Source organism: Xiphophorus hellerii, chromosome 8 (genome assembly GCF_003331165.1).
Source record: "Xiphophorus hellerii strain 12219 chromosome 8, Xiphophorus_hellerii-4.1, whole genome shotgun sequence".
Lineage (NCBI taxonomy): Eukaryota > Metazoa > Chordata > Actinopteri > Cyprinodontiformes > Poeciliidae > Xiphophorus > Xiphophorus hellerii.
In genome coordinates, this window is record NC_045679.1 from 14830647 (window position 1) to 14853772 (window position 23126).

Sequence of the window (23126 nt, forward strand, 5' to 3'; positions counted from 1 at the left end):
ACAGGAGATAAAAAAAGGATTTATTAGATTCAATAAAATGCAGTATTACAAACCACAAGGTTTAAAGTCTGCTCTTCATTTCTATATAGAGTCCATTTAATTATTGGCGGTAAATCAAAGGTCAATATTAAAAAAAAAATTGGTGCACAAGTTTGAGTTGATTATTTATGCCTGCTTTCATTTATGTCAAACAAATGTTTATCTCATCATCTTAATAAATACAAAAATAGACAATACGCTGCCCTCACCAACCCAGTCCTATGAAAAATAAATAAATACATGAATAATTGTTCCCAAGTTAATGTATGACATTCAACACACGATATGTGAAACCTTTGAAAAAAATTAAAATTGAAGACCTCATTGTTCATAGTGAATTTAATATCTCAAAGATTTTCTATAAGATTTACATGTATGTTTTGAACAGATAGACTGATCTAAGGTAATATACAAAAAATCTCACAGAGACAGTCTTTAAAAAATGAATCTTTAAAAGTAATGCTGCTAAACTGTAAACATGGACTGACATTTTATAAAAACAAAATCTTTCCACAAAAGGAGAACCATTTAAAAAAAAAAAACATTTCTCATGAAAACTGAAATTGTTCAGTGTTACAAACCAAAAACAAACTTAAAAACACTTCTGTAAAATGTTGCAAATAAAGAAGCATTTTGTTAATATATCTGTTCCCACATGATAAATGGTAATGCGTCTCTCGTCTTTGTGTTAAAAATAAAAGAGATCATGCCATTAGTCATAAAGTAAAACCTTGAAACTTATCCTCAGACCAATGTGCTTGGCTGTCATAAATTTAGCAGAAGACAGAATATTTATTTATTTAAAAGCCTCAACTGCAGCAGATGGAAACCAAATCTCCCATAATGCTGAAATGCAGAATAATCACAATTTTGGAACAAAAATGAATGAAAAACTTCCTTGTTGGTTTTTTTATTTAATATGACGGTTTTATACATACTTTAGACAAATTACTTTCCTTTCTATTTTTTCAGACTTGGCAGATTAATATGATTCAGCACTGCTTATTTTAACCTAAGGGGCTCCACTAAGGCCTAGATTTAGTAATGTTAAAATATTATTAAATCTAAAGATGGATGTAAACATTTCTTTGCTGCATGCAGAGCTAAAACGCTTTCGTCTAGAAAGCACCAGCAAGAGAGATGGCAAAGAGGCGACTGCTCACTGACGTCTTAATGCAGAGCAACCGAGTGAAATGCAAGCAGGCGGTAAAATTACTCAGCAGAACATTTAGTGTTGAAAAAATAGGCTTTATACACTGTACAACATAACGTATGTAGGAATACATTCATGTATTCGTGTGTACCTCATGAGTGCAAATAAGTTTTAAGCTTTGAAACATACATACAGGTACAGTACCTGATCCAAATATGGTCTTTATATTGGAAAACTTTTTTTTTACAGTAGCTTTATCTAATAGAAAAAAAAACAAGATCCAGGCACATTCAATAAAGTGTAAAAACAACCGCACAAACACTAATTACCTTCCAACAACTGATTTTTCTCTTAACTCCACAGAGCTGAACAACAATGCAAACTGATTATCTTTTTTTCCCCTTGTTTTGGCAATATGATACTATACTGGTGCATTTTATATTGCACGTAAATGTAAGAAAAACTTTCTGATACAAAAATAGTGATTTATAATGCAAAGGTTATTGCATTAGAGCAAAATAGTCTATAAACACCAGGGGATAGCTGTGATAGAATATGCAAACAGTTTATCAATAAATAAGTCATAAACAGGAGCAACAACAAAAACATTGAATGTAATATTGCCATAGCTGGACAAGACCTCCATTTTTACATTCTGGCTCAGCAGCACATCAGTTTTCAGATGTATTTACCGTCCGTGTGTCAGTTCTGTGTCTCTATCACAAAGTCGTCTGCTGCCTCCAAGTGGACGGTAGTTTTATCACAGTCTCTCCCGCTCCTAGCTGATCTTCTGCAGCAGTTTGTCCTCTATTAGCTCAAACTGAACGCTGACTGACATCTCGGCGATGAACTGGTCACATCCCTCCTTGGTCACCTGTTTGCAGTAGCGCAAGTCGATGTGACAGATGCTTCCACAGCGCTTGAAATAGGTCAGCGACTGGTCGGTGACCCTGTTACAGACTGCAAAGGGAGGGAGGCACAAGGTGAGAAATCAGAAAAAGGTGCAGAAGTGTTCTGACATGAAGGATATCTGTGCATGTCTTGTGATTACCTGATTTTAGTTTTAAGGCTAGATCTGTATTTAATATCTCCATGTATTTTAAAGGTTACAAGGTTCCCAAGACCCTTAGAGGAGATACAGGCCCACAGCATTACAGAACTTTCACCGTACAAAACAGTTTGCCAAGGGTGCTTATTCACACATTCTAATAATCATTTATTACTAGAAAACTCAACACAATTAATGTTTATGTTTATTTTTGTGATGGTAGGACAAAAAAGATTACTTCCTGGCATATATTTCAAAAAACTAGCTGGTTAAATATATTGCTTAATTAAAACTTGGTGATCCCAAGACTTTCTAGACTTATTGATTAACTAAACTAAACTAGCAGATATGATTAAAAAAATGCTTAATTTACATTTCCTTCATCATAAATGTTAGTGATGTCAATAATAGTAGCACTAGTGACTTTGTTAAGAAAATATTTCTGCAGATATTAACATCGAGGAGAATTTGACTCTGACTAGAAAGTTCTTAATGAATTAAATTCTGTTTCTGGATAATTCACTCGTTAATTTTGTGTGCACTAAAACAACGTTAATGCTTTCTTTCAATTTGTTTTCTCAGAGTTCCTGGTGTTTAACATTAAATTGCATTTAACATGTTCATAAAATGAAACAAAATCTAATATTTCAGTAGTTAATAGATATCACACTATTTTTATTTTTATTTTTTTTCAAATTATGTTTCACATTATTCAGAAACAAGTCAGACAGCAGTGGCTCAAAGTGATCAAAAATATATTTTTTAACTCAATTCCAACCAGCTGACTGACACGTTTGCTTAACTTATAAACCTAATCTTTTAACTCACACACCAGTGAACTGCACATGTGAAGTAAGCTGAGATTTCCAGCCTGTAAAAGAGAGATTCTGGTACCTGACAGGTTGATGTCAGTGAGCGAATCTCTGGTGGTTGTCCCTGCAGCGGTCAGGATGTTCACAGACTGATCGGTGACATGGTTGCAGTAGCTGAGGTCCAGCTTCGATAACAGAGGCATGTAACGGATGATGAGGCACAGAGTCGTGTCGGTGATGTCCAGTCCAGCCAGCCGGAGCTCCTCCACGTGACGCAGCTTACTCCGGTTATCCAGCTGACCTGGAACATAATAAAAGGAACTTCAAAATCTGAGGGAAATGATTAGGTTTGGCAACGATAGCAAGGATATTCAGATGGTTCTGTGAAACTGATTTCTTAAGAAGTGTTGATACCTGGCCTGTTATCTGTCGGGGGCGACAGTAAGTCTCTCATCTGGGCGTCTTTCAGGCCCTCGACCCACTGAACGTCCAGCGTTCGCAGCAGAGGACAGCTGGAGGTGCACAGGGCCGAGACGGCGACCCAAGAGCAACCTGACAGGAGCAACACGCGCAAACCTGCAGGGCAAGAATTTAGAAATATATAGTTACATTTTGAACACCTCATCTTGTTTCGCTGCAGGTAGAGAAAAATACACTGCATATTGAAGATTCATTCTGAAGACATTGTTAGGATTTCCTCTGTAAACCAGCTCACATGCACATTAGGTTGACTTGCTGAATAACAGTGGTCTATTAGGGAGAGCCATGCGATTCACAAAGGAAAACTTTTCTGCAGTAAAATAGTAAATAGTTTGAACAAAGTTGCTTCATGAAGTACATTATTTGACTACCTTCATAAGAAAAAGCATTTACAATAATGATAAGTTCTCTTCTCAGATTATTTAAAAATTCAGTTTGCTTCTTTTTGGTACATTTTTTCCTTGAGCATAACTGAAGAGGCCCTGGACAGCCACTGTAAGTTTCATCAACTTGTTCTCTGCAAGTTTTGTATTGTTTTTATCCACTGAGGCACCAAGGTGAAGTTTTATATTTTCTTTATTTGGCAACTTTTTGCCATGCTCACATCCTGTAGTGCCTTTACACAACAATCACATCCCTGGAGGTTTTTCACATTTTGACAACACAACTGTTACAAACACGAACTTAAATGTATACTATTTGGATGTTGAGTGTGAGATCAACGTAAAACAAGGCAAAAATACACACTTTTCAAACTTCTTTATATAAATAAAATCTGAAAATTGTGATATCCATTTGCATTCTACCTTTCGCTTCAATTACAACTGCAAGTGTTTTGGGGTCTTTGCCAAATTTGCACACACTTCATTTTTATCTATTAAAAATCCTTGGAAAACAAGTCTGTTGTAGTCAGGGTGTGTTCATGTTTATATGGAGTGTTTGGTTTTGACTCGTCTGACCAGATTAGCTTCTTTTATGTGTTTGCTTTGTCCTTTAGTCCAAATAAAATACATTAAAGTTTGTGATAATAACATGACAAAATGTGGACAAAATACTACTGCAAGGAACTGTATATCAGTACACTCCCAGTTATTCAGGTGTGAACCAGTGTAGTTGATCACATTTATGTTTATATCAATAAAAATGTTGCAGAGGTTCACAGTACATAGTTTTAACCATGTTTGAGGCTTCACTGATAAGATTATAGAGGCGTTCATGAAAGCACACATTTCATGAATAAAATCCCATTCCTGGTTCCATTTATTCAATTCTCTGAGTCTGCAAAAAATGCTTCTGCATGGTACAAAGTCAGGAGCTCCACTGATGGAGTGCAGCATTTTTGAAAGCAAAAAAGGACACAGTATGAACCATCATTTGTTTCCCCTCTTCTGTAGTCTGTACAGTTTAACTAAAATGTGATTTGCTAACATAATGGGTAGGCCACAATTCATCTTCAGTTCAAGACAAATGTTTAATGAGCTACTGCAAGGAGTTTTGTACATACAAGTTAAACCAGGTGTGGACATCCATTCATTGTTTGAACGCGCTTGTCCTTCCCGGATCTTAGCACAGCTGGTGCCGTTGTCCAGGGTTTATTTGTCGAGAGGCGAGGACACGCCCTGGACAGGTTGCCAGCTCATCACAGAGACACACAGGACAGACAACCACACACACTTATATCTAAGGGCAATTTAGAGAAACCACCTAACCCAAGAGTTGTGTGTTTTGCAAGCTGGAGTACCCAGAGACAACATGCAAACATGCAGAGAGACCACAGGCTGGGATTCAAACTCAAGACCTTCTTGTTGGCAACAATGCTACCTGCTGCGACACAGTGCAGCTGGAAAATATCTGAAAAACCTGAAGAGCGTCTGAGCAATACCTTTAAGGAGAAAGGAGGAGAAATGCAGTCTGACTTTGGTTTCATTTACAATTCTATAAAATCACTGCAGATTTTAGCCGCTTTCAGATCATAGTTCACAACTACAAGCAAGATTTCTATGACTTTTGTCATGCAAATCATACAAGTGAGTCCTATGAGATAACGGGGCAAACACCAGCATACACCTGGAATTGTAGAACCAAAGGGACATGTCCTACATGTTAAAATCATTCACGTGAACAAAATACACAAAATTTGTGTCAGGTTCAGTAATATCAGCATCTGCTTTTGTTCATCAATGTATTTCTCCTAATCGGACACCTACACACTACAAAACCACAAAATCTTACCAAGTATTTTTAGTCTAGTTTTTTGAGCAAATATTAAGTATTATTAACTAAAACAAGTTCCAATATCTTTCTGAAAATATACTTGTAAGTTAGTTACAAGTATATCCAGCTGAGAGGATAAAATTTGACAAATCCCTTCTTTTCATGGCTTGATTGTCTCCTCGGATATCTGAGGTGTGACAGCGTTGGTTCAGCTTCAACACCCATTCTCTATTGACACCTTCCTACTAACTGCTGTGGCATGCAGAACATGTCACAGATTGAAAGTCTTCTCAAAAAAAATCCTTAAGTTTTATACTCCAATGAAATCCTCTTACCAGGAAGCCTGTTGATGAGCCAGCTGAGCTGTTTTTTGGAGATGTTGGTCCAGCTGAGGTCCAGAGCTACCGGCTGCCTCCGGATGATGCCGCTCAGCATCAGAGGCGTTATCGACTTGCAGCGGTTCAGGCTGATTTGCTTCCACAGGGTTTTATCGCAGCACCTGGTTTGTGACAGGAAAGACGCGACCCGTGAGTTCGCTGCGCATTCCCGTTTGGAAGTTTCCAGCGGGACAGTTTGTCTCATACCCACCATCTGTTCCACGCTCTGCAGACACGCATGCAGACGCAGAGATCCCTGTGAGGGAGGTGACTGAACACTTTCATCCACGCCTCCCGACGCATCACGTGGGCTTCCCCGTCGTTCAGCGGCAGTCTGTCAGGTGGGGGGCTGATGGGAGGGGGTCGAATGACGTGGCGCTCCATTTGAACGCACTTCGGAGGCGACCGGCGGGGGAGCGGACGCGGACATATCGGTGTAATCGGGACGCTTCTGTTCCAGCTAAGAGGAGAGTAACCGTGCGGCATCCCATTGACCTCCCGACCCCTGTGTCGCAGCCAGTCACCCAGGTCACTGCTGCCGTTGCTGAGCGGCCATCTCGGTTTCTGCTCATCCGCTTCGCTCCCCGGTTCTGGTTTTACTGGGCTGTGATTCTGGTTGCCCGAGCAGTCCTCGGTTTTCAGCGGCTGTCTGTGGTAGCTGGCCACACTGTCCTCCAGCTTAGGAGCTCTACGATTCTGAGTCTCTTCAGTTTTTATAGGTTTGCAGTTCTGATTGGCTATAAAATCTTCATTTTTGAATGGCCTGCGATAATGACCGTTGTTCTCCATCTTCTCCGCGCTGTGCTTCTGGTTGCTCAGAGAATCCTCCATCTTGAGGATCTCTTGGCTTAACTCTTTGCTCGGTCCTTTGTTTGGAAGACGTTGGCGCTGATGGCGGGCTTTGAGCGGACCAGAGCTCTTCTCCTGGCCATCTCCTGTCTCACTGCTCGGTCCGGCTCTGGGAGAGTTGGAGGATGAGTGGTCACCTTCTCTGGCTGAGGACGTTCTTAGCAGGGGACTCACGAGTGCCTTGGTTTTGTCATCTCTCTCTTTAGCTGCAGCCTCCTCTTCCTCTGAGTCCTCATCCTGGCCTTCATCGTCATACTGACTCTTCCTCTTAAAATGCATTCGGTCCAAGGATAAAATATCTTCTTCATGATCCCAGTGTCCCTCATCTTCCTCCCTGTGATCGTTCTCTGTCTTGATTTGTTGCAAAGGCTTCAGACTAAATTGATCATCTGCTTTTAAAAGCTTTTTCTAAGAAAGAGAAGAGAAAGTTACATTTTAATGCAATCACAGTTAGTCTACAGCTACAAAGGATTCCCACAAATTTATATCAAACTTTATTACTTTTCCTAAATGTAAATGTCCAGATATTTCAGTCAATTTTTAATCAGTATTTACTATAAAAACAAAAGTTCACTATGGATTTACTGAAATTTTACCCACATGTTGCTACTTAGTTTCCTCATCTGGTTGAAATAAGGATCATACACTGTCTTTCACTCACAACAGAGACATAATAGATGTTTCGTACATTTATGACCGTAATATCAAATCTAAAGAAGCAACATCTAGCCCTGCTGTGGAGGACACTGCTGCAGAAAACCCTAAGAACTCCTGGCCAAGTAAAATCAGAAGGTATGAAGCAGCATTAATGCTAAATGAATGTAATAATTTTTGAATAGTGAATAAAAGTGAGAAAAGAACCTTTTAAAAGTCAATATTTCTTTACATATTTTGTAGCAGTCTGTTGGTTTGCAAACAGGGTCCCCAACGAGAAGCTAATGCTGTTTGGAGAGCCAAGACATGGGACATTTGGGAACCGCTGTTATAGATAACATCATTACCACTGTTATAATAAAGATGATGGATTGTGTCAGCTGCAGTAGTGAACAGTGTTACTTTACAGCTCTAAAACAAATCTATCAAATCATATAATAAAGGAGTCAATCCTTTAGAACTCCAGCACATTAATATCAAATATAATGCATGTTTTAATAATAATATATGTAAAGGTTAGTAAAAAAAAATAAGGGTCTTACCTTCTTTTTCAACATAATGGGTTCATCATTCGTATCAAACAGTTTCCTTTTCTTCCTTAATGGATTATCTTCAAGCCGTGTTCGTGGTAAGCTATCCAGAGCTAGCAGGGGCGGACGTTTCTTTGGAGGCTCCTCGTCGTTCTTCTTCAAGGTTACTTCCCGCTCCGCTTTTCTTTTCACAGCAGACGAGGTCATCAGTGGGGTAACAGGTGTCGTTGCCATCACCACCGGCAGCGGCGGTGGGGGCAGCGACTCGGGCTCGTCCTTTGAGTCTCGGTTTAAGCGCGGTTCTTTGAGAAGGGAGCCAGGAAGGTTCGATGCGTACTTGAATCCTGGCCCCCTTTTTTGCTTTGTGGCCAAAAGGTTGGAAGAAAGGAGAGGACAACTTTATTTCTCTGGCTCTGACGTGTGCAGATAAATTTAGCTGTTTTGCAAACTGATCAAATTAACATAAATGGAATCTAGTCCACAGTGATGCTTACTTTCCCAGTTTTTCCTGCATGGTTACACTTTGGACACTCCCAACAGTTTGGCAGCTCATCATTGACTAATCCACTCGAATCTTTAACCTAAATGAAATCAGAATTTATTGTTTGACAGCTGTCCATAGCATGAAAAGGATATTGTTTACAGTGTTTATATTTGACCATACTGATGTTGATCAGCTTACCTTGAGACAGTTCGGATGAACAATCTCATTACAGATGGAGCACTCCATGAGCATCAGGTTGAATTTCTCCTCTTCGTCCTCCACTGTGTCTTCCTTTCCAGCTTCTCCACAGACAAGACACACTGCTGTGTGGGGCAGGACCGGCTGAGAAAACCCATACAAGGAGATAATCAGTACATCTGTCTGTGTTAATATACGGAAATTACATTTTTGTATGTACGTTTTTAGTGACTCTTGGAATAAAAGCTTTTTGTGAAGAGTAAGACAAGCTTAGAAACCAACCAAAAGATGTAAGGAGGTTATGCAAATAACAGTGCAACAAAGTAGTAACAGAAATGTGGCAGAAAATAACAAAACATAAAGCAGACCAAACCAAACCTGGTAAGAATAAACAAACAAGGGCAGCATCATGTGGCTTTGTGGGAAGAAGAAGTTGTGGGCTCCCTCCCTACTAACACATTAAGGTAAAGCCAAATTGCCCACCAATCTACATATAAATGTATGAATGTTGTAAGTGCAGCTGGGTTAATGAGACTCATAGTGTTAAAGTGCCAGAAGAGATCAAAATGACAAGTTTATTTTACTGTCTTCTTACAAAAAAGTAGAACATCAAAAAATACTGAGTTGACATAAAGAATAAACATGTGAGAAGTATAGTCTGTTCTTTCTTTTATACTTTATTTATTAATTTTGACCATTATTTCAATTGCAATTCAGACTGAACTCTGAATTCAGTCTAACTTATTCTAAAAAAAACAAAAACTATCTTTAAAAATGATTCCATGTATTAAATTGTTTACTGGTAATGAATTTAAGCTTGTTAAACTCTTGATTAAAAACGTTTTCCTAACCATTTCAAAACTTAACCTTTCTGCCTGTTATTGAACATTCCCTGCAGCCATGTTTTTTAAACCCTGGTCTTCAAGACACACATTGTCCTGCATGTTTTAGGCATTCCCCTGCTTCAGCACACATGATTTCAGTTGATGGCTGGTAACAGGGTTTTGCTGAGTTGCAATCGTCTGAATGTGGTGTGTTGAATCAGGGAAACATCTAAAACCTGCAGGTCAGTGTGTCGTTAGGACCAGGATTGGGAAACTCTGCCCAAACCTGGGGCAGAGGTTTGGGCAGACAACAGGCTGTTGCCACCCTTGTGCTTCGCCTTAGAAATGTTGTGGTTAAGTACACACAATTATGCATCATCAGAAAACAAACTAAGGCTTTTGTGGTCTGTGGGTGATTTAGAACAATGCTAAGATGATCACACAATCTTGTGACTCATCTCAGCCAGTGAGATCATTTAAAGTAGAGGTGCCGAGAGTGAAGCATCTCCAAAACTTGAGTGTTAAAATTGATTCAGGTTTCATATACACTTTTCATTACCACATTCTATTCTTTTCCAGGCTCAAATCAGAAGATTTTTTTCCATCTATTTTGACCTATTTAAAAAATATAGATACAAAACGTTTTTTAACGCAGATATTTTCCTAAAGGTCTGCCTTTAAATAAGCAGGAAAAAAAGACAGATAGACTCATACAACAATGATCATAGGATAGGGAATAAAGTCTGACAAATTTTTCCACTCTCTTAATTGCTTCCTCTATATTTAGTCAGATCCATAAAATCCTTTAAACTAAATGTTATACTTTTGCAGACATTCCCAAGCTGCATACTAACCACGTTTATTCTAAAACTATTGCTAATAGCACATATTTTGCCATAATAAGAAGAGATTTTTTTAAAGTAGTCATAGATAGTTTAAAACAGCAGAACAGTAGCTGTTTGTGATGTCATTTTGCTCTAGTCTAAGAGGCTTATTAGAAGCATGTGTATCCTTCAAAAAGCAACACTCAATGTCATAAATTTTTTTAAGTATTATTTAGTGAGTTGGAAACTAAAAAGTCTTAGAAAACTGGTCTAAGCTGCAGATACGAGCCCAGTTTGTATATATTTCTCTGTCCATGGTTCTGAAACATACAAACAGCACCTCACCAAACACTCCTCAAGAAGCCTTTGAGGAAGTCATGACACAAAAATATACCTGTGAACCAAGAACTATAGGTATTGTTCATATTTAATGGGCCACCTCTACATAAAACAGCAAGCATCTAATGCTGTGCCAACCAGTAGCCTCTCACAACATGCTCATCCATCTGTCTTTATCATTTCTCCAATTAATTGTTATCAGTCTTTATGCAAAGATGGGTTGATTACCCTTACTTATTTATCAAACGGATATAAAACTGCTGCTAACTGTGTCACATCACTCAGAAAGCTAGCGAGCCAAACATCATCTCTAAATAAAAACGAGCGCTCCCAGCATCCTGTACTCACAGCAATGCACTGCCTCATGATGCAAGACTGCTTCATGCGCCCCGGCCCTCCAAACTTCTTCATGTCTTTACAGAAGTGGCACTCTCCGCACTCCGTCCGCAGACACGCCTCGCACTTTCGGCAACGCGTCCTTCTTCTCCTGGCACCAGACGTTCCCCGGCTGGCCGACAGCTTGACTGCTGATGCAGGAGACGCTGCCATCTTAGGTTTCGGCCGGTTGGGAGGCCGCGGCTAAAAGGGCAAAAAGGGATACAGTGACGAGCAGATTGACAAAAAAATTAAGCAGTAGTTTTACTTTGGTGGTATCTGTTGGTGTCACGCTGCTCAACATGAAGCCTGCAGTGAATCATACTTGATAAAAGTTCCAAGTTTAATCACATCAATGTAGAGATAACAAAGAAACTTTACAATTAATAATTAATATCTAATTGTCTCAGTACATTACAAAGAATACATCATTAAGAAAATATCATAACAGGTACAGTAAAGCTCATTAGTACATTTAAGGTCTACATTCCTTTGCAAAAATGTTCATACTGCTTTAAGTTTTTCCATGTTTGGTTACTTTTAAACCAAACACTATATATAGACCATAAACTTATATAATTTTAAAAATGTAGCATGCATTTGTGTTTAATTCCATTCACTCACTACTTTGTAGAACCATGTTTTGCAACAATTAAGTCTTAATTTTAATGGGGTGTGTCTCCTCCCGTATTAGACATGAAGAAACTAAAATATTTGTCTATTTAATTTGCAAAGTACCTCAAAGTTGTTCAAACTGAGTGGAAAGTCTCTAATCTTGCCACATATTCTCAAATAATTTGGGTCTAGGTACCAAACAAAATTCTGAAAAAGTTCCTTTTTCTCACCTGAAATCCCAGTAAAATACATTGAAGTTTGAGGCTGTAATATTTAAAACGTGAAGAAGCTTAAGATGTGTGAAACCTTTCGGAAAGCACTGCATAGCTGCAAATCTAATATTCAAATAAGATGATGTAAGCGCTGAACAGCATTTTTATAATTTTTTTCGTGCTTTCCCATGCTAGGATAATATTTCAATGTCCACAGAAATAAAGGGATAATATGCATTAATATTTATCCACAGAAAACAAACCTGACCAGATGGGGCTGGTTTTAAACACATATTCCATGCCTCTTACAGGACTGAACAGAAGAACAAACAATCACATCAAAAAATGTCCCTGAAGGCACCATCCAAATTTAGCCTCTCGCTGCCTTGCATGTTTCTTCTTCAAAGAGAAGCTACACTCACAGCCACATTTCACACATGCTGCAAGAGGAAGACACATTGTTCTGTCTTCCAGAGCACACAGACTGATAAAGACATGCACTCATAATAATCTCTGCTCTATTTTAAACATCTGGCCAATGGAGATTATAAATCTTTGACCATTATTGTTTCTGTGCTGTAATTCTCCTCCTTTGGCGGCTCAGTGGTTGTTCTTTTTAATCAGAAAATCCATTCGATGCTCCCCACCATCACGCATGAGACACTGAGCAGCAGAATGGGGGGATAAATAAATAAGAGCAAGAGGTGAAAAACACTGCAGCTATTGGAGACGAAGCCTGGATTCCTTCAGCTACATCGGCAGTGCAGATTTTTCTGGTGTCAGCATAGCAACAGCCGCGTCCCGTTCTCTAACAGAACAGTGTATGACACACACACACTTGTAACCAATGAGGACTGTAACTAGAGAGCCTCCAAGAGGGGAAAAAAAGTGAGTGTGGTAAATTTTGGGCACATAATGATAATTTACAGCAGCCATGAAACAGACTGACACGGACAGTCAGATATGTGGTTGGCAGACAGGATTAATGTGAGATATTGAAGAACTGGGGGAAGGGGGTGCAATCTGCCCTGGAGTTTTTTAGGGGGATTAACAAGAGGGAGGGACCAGATAACCAAGCAACAGAGACCAAGTCCTGAACAGTTACAGTCTGACAAATACTCAGATAGACGTTAAGCAGCTACTTATCTAATGATCACAGCGTATTGCAGGTAAATGAAACAGGTAAATAAACTACAAGTTCAAGAGGCATGTTAGGAGACAGACTGATCCCTTCTTGTGTCCTGTCAGCAGAAATAGCTGATGCCCAGAGAATTATTTAGATTTTAGCAGAAAAATAATAAAAAATTTTATTATTTTATTGACAAACTACAAACAGGTTATAGTTCAGTCTTTATCAACAATAAAAATACAAGAAAATCTGACTAGTTAGCAATTTCTTGAGAGCTTATTCTGCTGGGAAACATTTTAGTAGAACAGCTGCTACGATTAATGAAATGACCAACTCCATGGTCATTAAGTTGAACACACACGTCAATGTAAAATAAGTAATGAGAACAAACATAAAACATATACAGACAATTAAAAACCTAAGGGCAACAACAAACTTCAATGATCTTATAGCAACAGTAGAGGTTCAAAGAAAAGAACAAGTTGATAAAATTTTTGCAAAATTTGGTTTAGATTATAACAGTTTCAACATATACTGGAATAAACGACCAAAAATAAAGTGCTGTGATAGCAACATGTAAAACCTGTAGGTGATGTCACTAAATTCAACACAAGTTGCTCAAATTGTTCCTAAAGTTTCCGTTTCAGAGCCCGAATCACCCTCTGAACAATTTTGGCCTTAAGGCTACTGACTTAAAGAATGTGTGCGTGTGTGTGGGGGGTGTCGCGCGTGTACGCGCGCATGTGTGTGCGTGGGGGGTGGGGTGGGGGGTGCGTGGGGGGGGTGCAAATGACTGGAATCAATTTTGGAAAGGTCATGTGACTTGTTCTACTTGACAGCAGAACAAGATGGACTCGTTCATCAGCGCTCAGTGTTTTGTTTCATTCAAATGCGGTCACAGATTTTAAGTGAGGGAGGAGTGTGGCGCTGAGGTGAGCAGTGGAGTAGAAAAATTATTTACATCAACAAAAATTTGCAAGCAACTTCTTTCACAGATCCAGCTACCATTTATACCCATGCAAATGGGTGCAATAATATAACACATGTTGAAATATTAACAGAGTTCAATATTTTCACAGTCAGGCCACTAAATCCGAAATGAATCAGCATCATAAGGCAACCGCCAAAAAATTTTAACAGTAAAAAAACACTAATTATCTTCTCTGAAATAAACACACACATAAGAAAACTATAAAGAAGATTCAAATCAAAGACTGAGCACTGAGGGCAGACTGAATCCACGCTTTTGTCTCAAACAAGCTCAATTTCCCCACTGCTCTGTGATGTTCCACACAAGCGTAAACACAAAACATTCCTCCAGTTGGCTCGGTGTGCCTGCCTGCCTGCAGGGCGTCAGTGTGCTAACCTGCTCAGAGTCTGAGTCGTAGTCCTCATCATCAGCGCTCAGCGACATGGCCATGGCTTGTTTTCAGATGCCGTCCAGCTCATAGCAAACTGACATGGCTGCAGTCTCCTCCTCCTCCTTCTACTCCTGCTACTGCTGTCAGGCCTACAGCCCTCCCTCCTGCTCTAAAGCTTCACAATACCACAAGCAGATGTAGAAGCACACACACACACACTCACTCACCCCAGCACACAATTCTCCCTCATTAATATGGATCTGCTCCATGGAAGCAAAGGGGTGTTGCTGCAAAGCGCTGAGCCAATGGGAGGCGGCTGAGCATCAGAATATGAACTGGGGGTGTACGCCTCGGTCCAATGAGAAAAGAGGAAGCGGCAAAAGTGTTATCATATTCATTCTGCGCATCATATGGAGAAAAGAGCAGGCTTGTGCACAACCAATAGAGCCAGATGGCATCTCATTACAAAAGGCAAACACAAAGAGGCCCCGGGACCAGCAGCTGGCCTTTCAAGGGACAGCAAGTGGGTGGCGGGGTGATCCAGAGGCTTGATGAGACCAGCAGAAACTTTATGACCAAACATTTATATGACAATTATCTCGAGATGCATAAATAATACTTTCCCTAGCAGCTTAAGGTCTGATCTGCCAACTACTATTCAAAACAAGTACCTGCATAAGCCCTTATCCTTGTAGGTAATTTTTACTATAAGTTGTTCCGATAAGAAAATGAAGACAATATTGACATTGTTATTGTTAAGATAAATGTAGGGGTTGTTTTGTTTTTACATATCACAGATTAACATAAATTAATTACACATTAGACAGGAAGTATGATGTATTTTCAAGGCACATAGTGCTACTTCATAGCACAATAAAGCAACTATGTTACCTTCAGTTGTTATAAAAAGGCAGTATATATCAAACTTGACTTAAAAGAAATTTAACGTTGCAATTTGATGCCTGGAAATTGGCCACTGTCTTTTTAAGAAGCGTCTGCTCTTAAAAAGACAGTGTATTTCTGACACTCCGCCTTCAACACGTCATCACAACAATGCTCCTCATTTCGGCGTTTACAAAGATCCTTAGGAGAGCTGAATGAGATTTGGTCACATTCTCCAACAGGCAACGACAGCTGGCAGAGGCTGCATCACCACCGTCCACTTTAAGAACAAGTGGACGGTGGTGGACGGTATCATGCTTTTTATGGAAAATATTCTGAGTTTCCCATTCACTTGCTGATTCTGCTCAACTTCCCTTCAAGATTGGACATCACCAAAATTATCCTGTCAGAAATTGCCTGCCTTCTGTGATCACCCACAATGTACAAAGTGCCTACAGGTTTTTTAAGGATCGTTGTCACCCTCTGGACTCGGATTGAGATGTCCAATATGCAGAACTCAGAGGAGGAAAAACATGTTTATTCCCAAATTTAAGAGCAGTAACAAGTGCTTCTGTAATCTTCTGTAGACTATTAACCTTTTTGTAACACAAATGTGACTGATCAGTTCTGACTGGCTGTCAAAACCAGTGTAAAACACCAAACCTAGGAAAAACTTAAAATACAAAGATTTATTTATTTTTTTCCTTTTGACAACCAGCCACAGGTTTATGACCACGTATTTAATTGTATTCTAATTGGGGTGTCCTACAAAACTTGAAGATCAAATCCTTTACATTAAATTTAGAACCACAAAACTTCCATACATTATTATCTTCATTTAGCCATTATCTTTAAGCCAAGAAAAGTCAGATGAACACCGGAACTTAAAATATTTTCCAGAACATCATAAACTGACTCCCACTTTGCAAAGTTCATCGTCCTGCAGCTCATTCGTCTGTAAAAGAGGGCTGAAACAATGTAATTAAAACTCTCTGCAATGGGTGTTAAAGGTTTTGCTTACCTTTAACACTTTCTTAGGCCATAACACAACAGGAACCCCGGTGATTGCTAATTTTGGGTCATCATCAGCATGTTCCTTCAGGACAACCTAAACAGCCAAAGAGGAAAACAAACCGTCTTATGTCTACTCCTGTAATTGTTTCAGTTGGGTTTTTTTGTTTTGTTTTGGGGTTTTTCTACCTTGATGTCATCTAGGAGGGCCTGAGGGCTCTCTATTCCCACCGGAACACATTTTTTATTCTCAGGGAGTGATTCCAGTTTCTCCACCAGTGTCCTGAGCCCGATCAGCTCATGCTGTGTCAGGTGAGTCCACTTGCTCTGAGCCTCAGAACCTGGAGAATCCGAGGGGGTTTTGGGGAAGTCTAGAGAGGCGGAGCAAGGATTACAGCTGTCCTCCGAGTCGACAGATAAAGCAGCTTTGAGCAGTGAACCCCTGATTATGTCAGGCGAGCAACGGCCATCTCCAGAGGGTCTTTCAGTTTTTTCTCCGTTGCCGTCAGTAACTAGAGGTCCACAGGAGTCCTCATTCATGTCCTGGCCCCTGGAGTCTGACGACGGACTCTCTGTTTTTATCTTTGTCTCATAGTCTAGAAGTAAGCAGAGGTAATAATACCGCTTGTTGAGAACGTGTCAAACTTCACTAAAAATGAGTAAGGTTTTGTTTTTACTTCACCTTGCAAAGATGCTTCCCACCTCCACAACTAAATCTTTCAGATAATTGACAAATATAAAGTAAAGACAAAGGGTTTTCCCTTGTTGATTTAAATTTATTAAGAAAAAGAACTATTCTATGTGGCAATAACTGTGACAACAGCAATTTATTTCAAAAATAAAATAAAATCAACTTCAGGCATCAAATTCAAAAGCAGAATGACGTGATAGCCTCTCTTTTAATTAAAATTAAACTCCAACTTGATGCAGAGCCTCTTTTCTGCAGGATTTCCTGCTTGGTGGATTCCATTTTACATAATGAGAAAAAGTCCAGCTGCTAGTATTCAGTCTGTGTGATAAAAAACCTCCAAACAGGTTGGAGGTTTTGAATTCCAGCTTTCTTTATATGTTCTATGAAAATCATGCTTTCAGCAGTTTATATGTCATTGAATCATATGTTTTGTATTTTTCTATTGGTAAAGAAATAGTTCTTACCGACAGACTCTTTATGGATCTCGTGAGTAAAGTAGGACTTTTTGGTCAGGCAGTGCAGGTATCGCTCCAGGACGTACCAGCACATCTCGTAGTAAAATGGGAAGCGGAACTTGGAATGAACCTAAGGACAGGATAAAGGAATTTATACTTACATAAACTCAGACTGGCTATACACTGCTAACATTTTATAAAATCGCTTTTTTTTTTTGTGAAGGTTATCAGAGATGTCAGATACAAAATGTTGTTTTTATACATGGACATGTATAGAAATAACACAATATGTTGCATCCTGATACAGGAGACAGAACAGCTCTTGGGGAATTCGGGTGAAAGTCTTCATGTGATTTCTTTTCTTGAATGCTTGAAACTATTCTGTTTAAATTTCTTGTGGAGAAGCCAGTAAACAGGAGACAGCAGTTCTTTTTTGCAGTGTAAAATAAACTCAAAATGTTTCTTTTTACTGAGATGAATCTATTGCAGAGTTTCCTGTGCAGGTCGGTGTATTGCCATGCTTTCCAGCATGGAGACTCCTACCTTTGTCCTGTTTTCTATCTCGTGGATAGTGAACTGCATGGGGATGTTAAAGCTGTGCAGAATGTTCCCTCCAAAAACTAGAGTGTCTACAGGAGTGTAAACGGCATGGATCCAACCTTAAATTACAAAAAACAAAAAAAACAATCAAAACAATAAGGAAGGCAACATTTGTCCAAACTCATGATTGGACAGGGTTGCTACAACTTTTTCTTCTTTTTTTTTTTAACAAGAGGCATACTTTTCCAAACTCATAAAATTTCTAAATATCTCACTCTTTCTTGCCTGTTTTTAAACTACAGATACACAATTTACCATTTTACAGTGGTCAGGCTTTAAATATGTAAACTGCAAACACCGTGACTATAAGGATTCACTACTATTCAAATGAAATCCCAAACTTTTAAAGACTTCTCCAACTTCCCTAGGAACTCTGCATTTACTGCAAAGTAACCGTGAAAGGCTTTGTGTCCTTCTTAATTAATCTGGTATCTAACTTCTTCCTGTTGCCTCCTTAAAAACAACTAAGTCATCTCACCAGATGGGATGAAGAAGGTGTATCCTTGTTTCAACTCCACTCTCTGGCATCCATCAGCTCTGTCTCCCAGGAAGACGTCACTCTGCTTGCCTGAAAGGACCCAGTCCTCATACAGTGCAAGGTTATGTGGGGTTGGAGGCACAAGCCAGAATACCTGACAAAAAGAAGTGTTGTTACAGGGGGCTTTTACCGCAATGGACTGGGCTAATATTAAAAAAACCTGGGGCTACCATTTATTAAACCATATGATGCAAAATCTTAGTTTAAGTATGAGTATAATATAGTTTAGGTATAAAGATAAAACATAAACATACTTTTTGTCCCTTGAATACATGATACCAAACTGAAGTTCCTCCAAAATCAATGTGAAAGTCTGTGTAGCAGCCCTTTACACTCATCAAACAGTATCTGAAAAAAAAATAAGATCATACTTAATTCTACGGGAAAAAAATATCATTAAAAATGAGACAAATATTAACTATTTAGAAGATGGCAGCAAAAACAGTTACACTTGGAAAAAAAACACATTCCAACTATAAGAAACGAACAAGGAGGACAACAGTAAAGAAAATACTTTACAGTATTTACAATCAATACATTAGCAAAGTTTAACCTTTGCACTTTGGGGTACTTCATTTCTGAAATAATGTTGGTGGCTTCTGTTTGGCTGTGCTTTAGATCAGGAGGCCACATGTTGTCCACCCAGTCAACCTGATCCACCTGTAAAAACGATTAAAACTGAATGTTTATGCCTCAGTAACAAGTTTTCAGTCAACTTCATAGAGGTTTCTGAACGCCTACGAAAAGTTTCACAATATCACCATGCATTTCCTACCACTGTGGGCCGTTTGATGAGATGCTCCAGCTTAGTGTGGCTGAACTCTAAGCTGATGACATTAAAGAGTTTGTCGCGCTCTTCCTCCGGGGTCTCGTAATAACGGACAAACTGAGCCATACTCATTTCCGAGCCTTTTTGAGTGCTCACGTCCATGACATCCACAGACCTGCGACTGCCTGCAACAAAGCAGGTCAAATCAACTGATCATTGGCTTTATTACAAAAGCTCCAAATTGTGGTATTACACAGGATATTATACCACAAAGGTAATTTTCTTACAATCTGGGCAAAAATCTTTTACGTTTTCTTAATTTGATTATTGAAGGTTTACAAAAAAGCTGCAATTTTGAAGCAGAATTAAGACAATTCTCATTATCAATGATTCTGATAATTTATCATTATCATTTCTACAGCTTTTATTGCGGTAGTTTGTTCTCACTCTTTCAACTTAAAGATATTTACTCAGTGATGGAAAATCCCAAATTAAAGGGCAATTACTTTTAACAAAATGCTCATGGCCTCAATTATTCACATCTCAAAGAATTCCTACAAAACAAAGAAGTTTTGTTAATTTAGATTTTAGATTTTTAATTTGATAATAGCATCTAAACATTTTTATTAAGTAATCCATGACTTCAGATTTTCCAGGCGTACATACGATGTGACACAAAGGCCGATTTCAATGAGCCACTCTTCAAAAATGGGAAAGAGAAGAAAACATGCCAATTCATGAAAAGCGACGGTGTCTTACAGCTATAATTCAGCATGTAGCTGATATTCTTAATTTGCATGTATATATCTAGTATAATTAATACTTAAAAAGTCAAGAACAACTTTAACTGGAACAAACAAAAGAGCACACTGAGAGCAATGATTAAATAGGTCAAACCTCCAAAGCTCAGTTTCAAAAAAACTGCAAACCTTTTTGTCAAAGTGAGATTAGGCACTGTAGAAGTATTTAACACTTCTACATATCTTTACTAGAGGTGTGTTGAGCAGACTGTATATCTGCTCCAATTTGAATCACTTCAGGGGCTCCTCCAAGTGTCATTCACAGGAGTCCCCACTAGATGGGGCTGATTTATTCAAAATTAAAATAATCATGTATTTGTAGGTAAAGATAAAAACTAAAAAGAGAATGGCAAAAATTAAATATCACAATCATAGCAGTGAGGGGGAATTGTTTTACAGCTTATCACAGTTCAGAGACCTGTATAAGTTTTCATCTCTGTGTTATACTTAAAAATTGTATATACATATCTCCATAATTTTCATTAAAATATATCAATGTCTTTTACAAAAAATAATTTCATGCAACAACATTTTCCTGCTTTAAGTACAAAGACACTACGACTTTATAATCCTGTGTTACAAAATCTGTCACTGTCAGGCAGTATTAGGCCAATCCAAATATATATATATATATATATATATATATATATATATATATATATATATATATATATATATATATATATATATATATATATATATATGTATATTCTGAGGTTTTTATTTAATGTGTCCTTTAGAATAAATTTAGACTGGTAATTTTACAAGCAAGTGAGCTTTTTGTTTAGTTAAAAAAAATTATATAACATAATATCTGTTAATACTGTATGAATATGTTGGTATTTGTGGCATTCTGCTTACCAACTAATCCTTTTATTTCACTGACTGTAAATTCAGAGTCAGGCATTCTGAAAAAAAAAAAAAAAACATGGTAAAAATATAAAAACAGATATTAACACAGAAATATGTTTGACAATAAGACAGAATTTAGATCTTCACTTCTATACTGTAGCAGTCCTTTCAAAAGAAATAAGCGCAAGAACACAAATACTCAATAATGCCGCTGAGATTTTGTTTGTTTTTCAACTGGAAAAATCTGCATAACTACAAATGCAAATATAAATACACCTTAGTTGTTTTAAAATTATCTGTTTATATTTAATGAGTTATGTTATTTGAATTTGAACAACTTTAAATAATTACTGCAAGTGTATTGTGGTCCAGTTAATAATAGTTTAATTAAGCATTTTAAGAGAAAGTGAAAAGAACCTCAGTAGTAACAAAATTGCTGTTTTGTGTCAAAAACTTCTTACCTGATCCCTAATTCATCTTTCTCTTTAAAAATAAGTGGTATCCTGAGGGCCTCTCTTTGCACATATTCATAAGTGAAGTCTGCAAGACAGGATATAGTCAGTTTTACTCCAAATCATGTAGGTATCTCTTCATATATTTATTGATGTAAAGACAATATTTTGCCATTCAAATTGTCATTTACTTTGTTGCAAGTGAATAATAAAGTTGTATGACATAATTTTTTACCTCTGCCCTCCATTAAGTGAACAAACTCTGAATTATAGCAGTCACTGGCAAGCTTTTCCTCCACGCTGAAACCTCTAATGTTTACAATTTCTTCAACGTCAGACAGATCCTCGTTCTCGTCGTACATCCTCCGGCAGATGGAGCGCTGCCATTGAAAAATGCCATTATTTACATGACAAAAACAGACACGCGTGAAAAGCCCACTGGCTTATCCCTAAAAAGGCCCACGCTTCTCCACAGATGGTTACTAAAAAAATAGTAAAGAGTCACTGAACGTTCATTTAGTGTCTTAACTTTAAAGCGTAAAAATATTTCAGTTTTTGTAGCGCCACTTCGGTTACCATAGCAGCACAATCGCAAAATGTGACTTCTCGCGCTTCGAGCGTTTAATGACGCTCATCGAAAGAGAAAGGAGCTGCTGGTGATAACTGTAATTGTTTCCAGTTAATCACCCGTCTTTAACAATTTGTCTTACATATGTTTCCAAATGCTTGGTGAGTATTACACAAATAAAACAAGTTGTAGTCTCTACAATTCGGCATACGGCCGTTCTTTTCATTGTCTTCCTCAAACTTTACCAGCTTCCATGACATGACAAATACCCCCCAATGTTTTCAGTTGCAAACGTTAGCTAAGCTAACCCAGTCTCTCTTCTCACAAGCTAACGTTAACGCGGCGGATGCTACGCACCAGCCTCCGTCCAGTTTCAGCACACGTCTCCACGGACTGGGCCATCGTCTCTTCGGGTCGTTTTCCAGCCTCTCAGTTTCGGGGAAGCATCCTCATGCGTAGTAAAGTTAAGGAGGCACTTAGCACCCTTTTACGCTTCAAAACAAGGGAACCATGTTTTTGTGTCTTACGTCATGGTCAGGAACCAAAACATTGTTGGACAACGTCATGGCATGTCACTCCGCTGCTTTCCACTGTTTTTACAAACCACAAACATTCATTACATAACATCGGCTTACAACGCATAAAAGCTACTTCCGCCGTTAGAGGACGCGTGTAGTTTAATTAACCACCTTTAAATAAACAGACTTTTAAGATTATTTTAAAATGTTTTTCATACATAGATGAGTAGAACTGCAGGCACCTAAAATAACACCTTGTTTGTTTTTTTTAAATTAGATGGTGATAATAAAACATTTTGTTCGTTCTAAATAAGGTTGTGTCGTATCAAGAAATAACATTTTTTAATCATTTAAATTCCTTTTTTTAAAACTCGTTTCCCTTTTGGATTAGTAAGATATTACTGAATCTGAAATTATTACATTTCTGATTTTGGTCTGCATCTCTTTTCCTAAGGATGGGTTAGTTTTATTTT

The 23126-nt window shown here is 38.3% G+C and overlaps 1 protein-coding gene across 2 annotated transcripts; it reads right to left on the bottom strand.

The window, feature by feature from the left end:
• Nucleotides 1-363: 363 nt before the first annotated feature.
• On the bottom strand, nucleotides 364-22676 carry kdm2bb (lysine (K)-specific demethylase 2Bb). Of its 2 annotated transcripts, none has more exons than XM_032569597.1 (21): nucleotides 22493-22676; nucleotides 21803-21947; nucleotides 21577-21655; nucleotides 21125-21171; nucleotides 19470-19648; nucleotides 19248-19354; nucleotides 18949-19042; nucleotides 18635-18788; nucleotides 18100-18215; nucleotides 17566-17686; nucleotides 16600-17006; nucleotides 16421-16507; nucleotides 11174-11404; nucleotides 8839-8982; nucleotides 8651-8737; nucleotides 8169-8516; nucleotides 6335-7380; nucleotides 6082-6245; nucleotides 3467-3628; nucleotides 3135-3353; nucleotides 364-2152 (listed from the first exon to the last, which is right to left on the bottom strand). In XM_032569597.1, the coding sequence occupies exons 1-21, from the start codon at nucleotides 22535-22537 to the stop codon at nucleotides 1971-1973; spliced, it is 4164 nt and encodes a 1387-aa protein (XP_032425488.1). In that variant the 5' UTR covers nucleotides 22538-22676; the 3' UTR covers nucleotides 364-1970. The 2 variants fall into 2 exon arrangements, with proteins under 2 accessions (XP_032425488.1, XP_032425487.1); XM_032569596.1 differs by having other exon boundaries at nucleotides 8169-8525.
• Nucleotides 22677-23126: the final 450 nt, after the last annotated feature.